Here is an 8,851-nt window from a genome sequence, read left to right on the forward strand (position 1 = left end):
GATGCTCTGATCATGTCTTATACAGGATGAATCCTTCCTGAAACCAGACATTATGATCATCTCTTATACAGGATGAATCCTTCCTGAAACCAGACTGAATCAAATCAATCAAGATATTTCAATCTTACTAATCTAGGCAATCAAGCTAGTCAAAGAACTCGCACTTTCATCAAACACAGTTGCAGAAATCAAATCTATCGGGATATCAATCTTGCAAAAACTCCAAAGATCAATTATCTCAATTGATCTCCCAAGGGGGCATCATTATATCGGGATTTAGCAATCAAGAGCTGGGGCATCCTATCAAACCAATACCATCATCAAAATGAGATTAATCTTTGAATCAACGCATCATCACACCTCACTTCAAAGAGGGGCAAAATGCATACACCTAAAAATGGTCTGAAGATAATTAATTAAATAAACAATTATTTGATTAATCTCCCTCCCCAATTTAATTGAATTCATCAAACAATTTGATTAAATCCCTCCATTTTCATCTACTTATTAATAAATCTAAGGATTTATTAAATAGGTTTATCTCAATAATCCCCCTCGATTAATTAATCTTCTCCATCAAAATCATTTCTTCCAACCTCCTAATTAATTAAAACAAATCAAATCAATGAGTTGTTGAAACTAATTAGCCATTTTCTAATTAAATGAATTTCTAAATTCAAATTCTCCTACATTTAACCACCTAACCCAACCATTCCTAAACTTAACCCATTCTACCTACCCCCATGTTCCCTTTCATCTAACATCTTCTAGAACCTTTGTGACACTTGTCACTAAGTGTTCCCTTTAATCCAACCTCCTTTGCCAACCTCCTCCAATTTAACCATTGATATCTTCAGATCAATCTTGACCATTGAATCCTGCCACATCACCCCTAGCCTTGGGAAATCCTATAAATAGACCCTATTTTAGAGAACAAATGGCCACTTTACCAATTCACTAATTCAGGCCAATTCATATCATTTTTTATTCATGCATTGTTATTATAGGCATCTAGCTTATAATTCATTAGTTTAGCAATGTTATCATGCTCAATTTGGTTTGAATCTTAGCTAAATCATGCTAGGATAATCATGAATTCATATAGCTTAATCATGCTATCATATTAGTTCACGCATAATCATTCAAACCCTCCATCTAAGTTTAGTCAAGTCACTGGAATTTGCATACTAAGATTTGAGAGCAAAATCCACACTCGCATTTACTAGGAGGCAATAAGTCGATTAGTTAATGGTTTATCTTTCATTGTTTCAATTTGCTAACCATTGCTTGTAATGATTTATTGAGTGCATTGTGGTTGCAGGTACAGGTACACTTCACAGAGCACGACAACTTTAATTTTGGAAACGATATAGAATCCTTGCCTTAATAAAACTAAGTCAATAAAACAAAGACACATATGTTGTAGACGATGGTGTGGTGGTGCTAAAAGCACGTAAGACATGCCCAAGGTTCTCCAAGGCTTGTGTTACTCTAGTTTGATCATATTTCCATATGAAGGATATTTATTCATTCCTATCTCATCCCAACTATACATTTTCCCATATATTGAGTTCTCACTTTGAGATTATCACTTTCTCTATCTAGTTCATTATCAACCAACCCAAGATTGGCTTGGTTCAATTTCAAGGAACAACGAAATGACCCTAAAATTCATCATTAAATTCAAATTCCAACTTTCCCACTCCCTTTTACTAGTCATTATGCACTAACTTAGAAGTGCATATTAGTTAGACATATTGTTATGTCATGGTATTCAAGGACATTCAATGTGCACATATCTCAAGATGAGATCACACATTGATTGTTGCTAATCTAACCCACCAAGGGGATTTGACCTATCTAAAATAATTTACTTATTGAGTCAACAAACTCCTAAATGATATCATTAGTGGCCACCTTGAAAAATCTAGATTCTAGGAAGACGAAGATAAGCAACTTTTCAGTTACACAATATCATATAAATCTTGTCTAATGCATATTAATTGCTTATAAAAGATCAATTTCATGATAATCGGTATCAAACTCATAACACTTAAGATCAACCTTTATCATATTAGATTAAGTGAATCATCAAACTAAGGACATAAAATTTTGAAATTGGCAAACCAACAATCTCGCTTAAGTTTCCTTGTCTTCATTACAATTTTCATTCCTATTAATTAGAATGGTTAGTATTTAATTATTTGCCTCTAAATGTTTCCCTAAATTTATGTAAAAATTCATTTGATTTCATTATACTATTTTGCAATTAGTGAGTTGTGATGTCAACCTTTCAAAGTTTAGGTCTCACACTATAACTTAGGAAATTTCACAAAACTTTTTACAATCTTATCATAGACTAACAATATATACAGAGCATTTGTGTTCTTCAGTTCAAGAAGGCAGTCCATTACATTACATGACCACCTAGATAAGAACTGAACAAAGGAAAAGGAGAATGGAAAGATCCTGAAAAGGCTTACAAACTCTCAGGGTGCCTTTATTGAAATCTCAGTCCTGCAACATGGGCAGTGACAATGGGAATTCAACCATGGAATCAAACATTTAGAATGGAATTTATGTGTACAAGGCAGATGAATAAGCACATGATCCATCTGGAAGGGCTCCAAGCACACAGGGCACTCACCCTGCTGTGAATTCTTTACATTCAAGCTCTTCCAACTGTATTTTCCACTGTCCTTGTTTGCAGAAGTGAAAGCTTCTCTGTGGAGCAAATCAATGGAAGCTTTACTTACACCCAGTGAAGAGGTTTGTTTGAGAACATCATGTTTGATAGACTCTGCTGCAGATCTCCTTGCCCCGTTGACTGATGCAGCCGAAGAAAACCAACCCCTAATGCTTGATGGCCATACTTCTTCCTGACAGTTGCCACCTCGTGGATCTGAGTCACAAGTTTGTTTTGAAGAATTTCTGCACCAGAAACTGCCACGCCTGCTAGAAACCAAAATTTATGGATTTAGCTACTTTAACTTGCATTTGCCTCTTACTATAGACAGGAAAAATGAAAGAAATTTGTTTTGTTGGCTTAAACTAAGTTTGTGATTATAGAAGTGTAAGTACAGTGCCATGTGAGGATATTATACCATTTTTGTTTTGGGTTTTCTTGTTACAGCTAAAAACAAATCAACAAATCTTCTATTTCATTGTAAGGTAGAAAAAGAAAAGATCTCTGGATTAGCATGACATGCACATTACATCAGATTTCAACCACATATTGAGCTTACCAGCCCTCATAATGGCCAACATTGCTAATAAGCCTAAAAGTGAAAAAGTAAAACTGGACCACGTCAATCATGCAATTCGTTCTATAAATGGGCCAATTTTGAAGCTTGGTGAACTGTTTTCTCTGTGGCTATGCGTCGAGCACATTTAATGTGCTGCATTAAGTTGGGGTACTGGGTGTACTATTTCTTAGAATAGATGGAAGTTAGTGTGACAGATTTAGATAGTAATCAAAATTTGGGGTCATCATTTTTGTCTCTAAATGATTTTTACACCTTGACTACCAGGTCAATGAAGATGAAATGCTTGGTGTTAGTCATTCCAACATTTACACATTGAATATCTCTTATGCTGACCAAATAATTCTGTCAACGTTTAGATAAGTTCTGCAATTTTTTTTATCAGGATTCAGTAGTTGAACACATTATTTTTGGTTTTTCAAAATTTTATGGTAATTTTAAAAAAAAATTCAATTTTTTATGTGGTTTATCTGATAAGGTTCTGCAAATTATTAAGATTTCAGGTCTATATTATCAGATATGATGTTCCATCAACATACTTTTTGTTGAGTTGTCTAAAAAGACTCTCCAAAAAGGTACAAGTAGTTGTGCATCACATCTTGTTCATTTGATGCACTAATATAGTATCGCATAGTTTATTGTTTTTAAAATCTAGGGCATACATTTCATTGAATTATGAGTACTCAGAATGGAGACTAACAACTTAAAATATTGAACATTAAATCAACAACTACTATCACAATTATTGGAACATGCTCAACTACTAGATCCTCTCCCCTATTCTTCTTACAAATGCTATCATATGCTCAACTACTAGATCCTCTCCCCGACTATTCTTACAAATGCTATCGTATGATGAACTACTCAGTCCTCTCTGCTACTCTTCTTACAAATGCTATCATATGTTCAACTATTGAATCCTCTCCCCTATCCTTCCTACAAATGCTATCATGTGCTCAACTACTCTATCCTGTCTGCTATTCTTCTTACAAATGCTATCAGATGTTCAACTACTCCATCTTCTTCCCCACTCCTCTTACAAATGTTATCATATGTTCAACTATTCGATCCTCTCCACTATTCTTCTTACAAATGGTATCATATGTTCAACTACTTGATCCTCTCCCCTACTCTTCTTACAAATGCTATCATATGCTCAACTACTCAATCCTCCCCACTACTCTTCTTACCAATGCTATCATTTGTTCAACTACTCAATTCTCTCCACTACTCTTCTTATCAATGCTATCATATGTTCAACTACTCGATCCTCTCCCCTACTCTTCTTACAAATGCTATTATATGCTCAACTACTCGATCCTCTCTACTACTCTTCTTACAAATGCTATCATATGTCCAACCACCTGATCCTCTCCTACTCTTTTTTTATAAGTGCTATCATATGCTCAACTACTGGATCCTCTCCCCTGCTCTTCTTGAAATATTCAGTAAAGCACCTATATGGAGGATAGACACTGGCTGAAGACTGGAGAGTACGAAATCAATGATTGAGAGGTGAGACACAGTGAATTCCAGTGGTTCAAGTTTATACAACTGGTTAAAAAGGATCTCCATAAAGTTCTTTTGTACGGAGAGGTATCCATGCACTCCAGGCTGTCTCCCAAAGTTTGACCTCTTTTGCCGTTTTAGACTGGTTATCCAGATTTCATCCAAAAAAATTTGTCTCAATTTGCAGAAGTTTTCAGTCTTACTGCCGTGCTTGGAACTTCTGGGTTTTACTACAATGACTTAAGTTTTTGTTGAATTGTAATTGTGACAAATAAGTTTTGTTGTAACTGAAGACCGTCTGTGTCATTCTGATACAATTGCAGTTTGACTGACAGCTTGATTTACTATTCCGTGTATTATTAGTTATAATTTTCTGTCAGAAAAATTTGTGGCGTCTACAAATGGGATAGAAACTTTCAATTATTTAATTCATGTACCTAGTCCTGAACTTGTCATAAATTTGAGACTTTTGTACGCAACCTGTCATAAATTGCAACGAAAACAAAAGAAAAAAGAGAACCCGCCTTCTATTGCTTGGTAACGAAGTTGTCCTTAATCTTTCATCCAGTCTCTCCCTTGCTTCACGTGCAGCATCTTGAAGTTTACAGTCATCATGACTTTGCTGCTGCTGATCTGTTCTGCCAGGTTGCAGGGCAGATCTTGTCTGCCATGACCACAATCAAAATATTAACTTCATTCCCGTAGACAAGTCAAAGCAAATTCTACTTCTGATTACTGTATGTAAAACCAAACAGCAAAAGTGCAGCTACAGATAATTCATCAGTGCCCTACCAAAAAAAATGCCAGTTTTAACAATTTGTTACATTTTTTACAAGTTTAAACAGCTTTTTTTTCATCTTGTACATTTTTCAAGAATTTTTTTTACTTATGTAGTTCTTAACTGTGCTGAATCCTTTCATAATCAAGTAAACATAAAATTTTTAATACCGTGGAGTGCAGCTGAGGCTGTTGAATGTACTCAGATTGGTAGAGGCAAAAGGAAGAACGCCTGGTTCTTCGATGACAGCCCCAGTGCTGTGGATCCAAGGATCCCCCTTGGTGAAATCTTCTCCTGCGTGCACACTCTACTCCAGGCAGCATTCCTGCCATTGAATCCCACTACCTGCACACCCACTCTCTTAAAGTCAGATCAAAACATTTTCATGTGGGAAAAATGAATTTCTAAGATTAGAAACTTTAATAAACAGTCATCAAACTCCATATGTCCATAGTTGCTCCAACAAATAATGCTTCTTATGAAACTGATACAAATTTTCAGATTTTTTCACTATTGGGTCATTCTTCTATTCTAGAAACAGGTCGCGGACAAGCTTAAACAAGTCTCTAAACTAACTGACGATCCAACAACACTTGTGATACACCTGATTTTATTCAGAAGAATTTATTTGTTCAAATCTCAATGAAATCAAAGATGGATTATCTCTCTTTTTGAGAACTCAAACTTCGTATGTCCATAATTGTTCCAACAAATAATGTTCTTTGCAAAACTGTTACAAATTTTCAGATATTTTTGCTATTGGATCACAGATGGGACACCTTAAACAAACTTACTCTAAACTATCAGATGACTCTTTAATCTTAAAAATAGATCACAGACAAAATTAAACAACACATTCTAAACTAACTGATAACCCAACAACCAACAACCATTCAGAAGACTTTGCTTATTCAATCAAATCAAAGATGAATTCTCTCTCCTCTGACAACTAAAAGGATTTGGTGAGTGACCAACAGTAGAAATCACAGTAATAAATCATATCATATACTGCACAAATCTATCGTTCAACAAAATAAAATGCTTAAGCACACTATAATCTTGTAGTTTTCAATCGATTTGTGCACTATATCTTTCAACTCAAATCTACAAAATCTCTCAACCCATTTCTCTTTTGCTTCAACAAATTTGTCTACTCAGTTTATCTGGAAAATCTTCTACAATAGTTCTACTTGTTTCAAAATGCATGGAAATGAAATTTTACAGAGCCACGATAATGATAACACAATACTCAGCATAATCATACCCCTTTCTCTACTAAGTTCTGCACAGATAATTAGAAGAAAAAGAAAGTGTGAACATACCCCTGTGTCTGTCAATTTCTTGCCAAGCCTGAGGGATAACATATAAAACATACCACTCCATACCCAGACATTGAAAGGAGGACGGGATGCACTGTATAAAAAAAATCTCTCGGCCACTCAATAATTTTATCGCCTCCATCGTAATCCTCTTTAACAATATTTCCCGACCAAAATGGGTGCCCATGGGTCCCTGACGTGGGATCCAGGATGTACAAGTTCATTAAAATGACCACAGATCTATTTGGTAGGGGAAAAACCACATATTATAGTTTAAAATTTTCAATTATTTCAACACTATAGGTTTTTGGTTTTCTATTCATTTATAGTTAATTTTTTTTTTGTTATTCTAGTAAATTTTAATTTTTTAATTTAGTTTTTGTGTGGGAGGTAACCTCAAAATTTAGTTAATTTTACGTCTATCATATTTTTAATAATAAAATTTCATGAATCTTTAGACTATATTTCCTTTATTATATTGTTCACTTTTTGTTTCATATTTTTGTTTGGATGTTTCCCTACATTCTCATGATCTCCTATCATATGTGTATCTTTTAATTCCATTGACCAATTCTAATTTTCTATAGATATTAAAACATAAATTAAATTAAATGCTATTCGAGAGAAATAAAGTTATCATGGATTATTAAATTGATTTAATAATAAAATATTATCAAACTCAAATAAAGCATCAATAATCTAAATGTAAATGATATTGAGAAGATTGAAATCCAAATTAGTTTTATCTTGTCAATTTTAGGTAGTCAATGAAGGATGATCAACTATAGAATGTAGGTAACAATTGGAATGAATGATGTTATTGAATCAATAGTCTTAACTACATATATCTCCTTAGGGACTATATATGATTTTTGTATAGCCTAGTCATATTTTCATGGTTTGTTCTTGGTGACGTAGTTCTATATTTTCTCATTGTAAAATTTCAAACATGTATCCACATACATTGACCTATGCTTGAAACTTAGTGGCGTTGAGAAGTGACTTTAAGGGTCTACTATATATGAAAGGGAACAAGTACTTGATCCAAGTCAACTCATGTTGCCAACAAAAAAGATGGGAAGACCAACCAATCAAACATGCAATGTGTTTTTATGAGGGCTTTATGTGTGGTATTTGTGATGGAAGTGTTTATGTAAGATTTTAAATCTTTCTATGATAAAAATGATGTCTAATAATGTAATAAATCTAATCCCCATACTAAATACCTAAATCTTGTCCTTAATACAAGATTAATTTGTGCTCAATTTGATGCACATGGTGGTTAAGTTGGTAGCTACCAATTAAAATCTTATCCAAAAGATTTATCTCATAAAGATGGAATAATTAAACTAGAATGACAAGTTTGTAAGGGCAATTCTATGTAGGGGATAAATCATGTGTGCCTATAGTCAAGTTTGAGGCATATGAATGGCTATAGAGAGGATTCGTTACACCATTTGGGACTAGGATAGTCACATGGATTATTGGTTTTAAGTTTTTGGGTTAGATTATGTGCAAAATAGGAAAAATTAAGAACTAGGAAATCAAATTTATGAAAATAGTAAAAGTAGATGTAAAATAAAAGAGTAAAAGGGAAACTTATACACTTTTCTCCTCTACATTTCCCCCCTGGTTTGGTATGCATGTGAGATACATTAATTTTATGTACATGTCAAAAGTAATAAAACCCAAAAATAATAAGCGGACAAATCAAAGGATATGTGGTAGGATGATGTATCATTATTTCTTTGTGCCTTGGTAGAGAAACATCTCCAAACCTACAAGAACAAATCATATTTTGAATTTGCAAAGAGTGCATTAGTAGCATAAAAATTTAATCAACAATATTTTAAATGTATTAAGTATGAAACAATGAAGTATAAAATGATAATATATGGAATATAGATTTAGAAAAGATTCATGAGGATATCATTGTGAAGGTTGAGTTATTTCCCATATTGATCCAATAACTTGACTATTAT

General features: G+C 33.8%; 1 protein-coding gene across 2 annotated transcripts; it reads right to left on the minus strand.

The window, feature by feature from the left end:
- Positions 1–2,327: 2,327 nt before the first annotated feature.
- LOC131077933 (probable E3 ubiquitin-protein ligase RHY1A) lies at positions 2,328–7,026 on the minus strand. 2 transcript variants are annotated; one of them, XM_058015529.2, is made up of 4 exons: positions 6,873–7,026; positions 5,721–5,895; positions 5,297–5,436; positions 2,328–2,952 (listed from the first exon to the last, which is right to left on the minus strand). In XM_058015529.2, exons 2-4 carry the CDS (start codon positions 5,880–5,882, stop codon positions 2,490–2,492), a joined length of 765 nt encoding a protein of 254 aa, XP_057871512.2. In that variant the 5' UTR covers positions 5,883–5,895; positions 6,873–7,026; the 3' UTR covers positions 2,328–2,489. The 2 variants fall into 2 exon arrangements, with proteins under 2 accessions (XP_057871512.2, XP_057871513.2); XM_058015530.2 differs by having other exon boundaries at positions 6,815–6,992.
- Between the last annotated feature and the right edge of the window lie 1,825 nt (positions 7,027–8,851).

Source organism: Cryptomeria japonica, chromosome 9 (assembly GCF_030272615.1).
Source record: "Cryptomeria japonica chromosome 9, Sugi_1.0, whole genome shotgun sequence".
Taxonomy (NCBI): Eukaryota; Viridiplantae; Streptophyta; class Pinopsida; order Cupressales; family Cupressaceae; genus Cryptomeria; species Cryptomeria japonica.

What these genes read in the sequence shown, in the direction of transcription:
- LOC131077933 (XM_058015529.2), bottom strand. Translation starts at nt 5,882, where the DNA reads ATGGCAGGAATGCTGCCTGGAGTAGAGTGTGCACGCAGGAGAAGATTT. An exon ending in AGCCTCAGCTGCACTCCACG is followed by an intron (nt 5,437 to 5,720) that starts GTATTAAAAATT and finishes TGGTCATGGCAG; the next exon opens with ACAAGATCTGCCCTGCAACC. An exon ending in TCGTTACCAAGCAATAGAAG is followed by an intron (nt 2,953 to 5,296) that starts GCGGGTTCTCTT and finishes GGTTTCTAGCAG; the next exon opens with GCGTGGCAGTTTCTGGTGCA.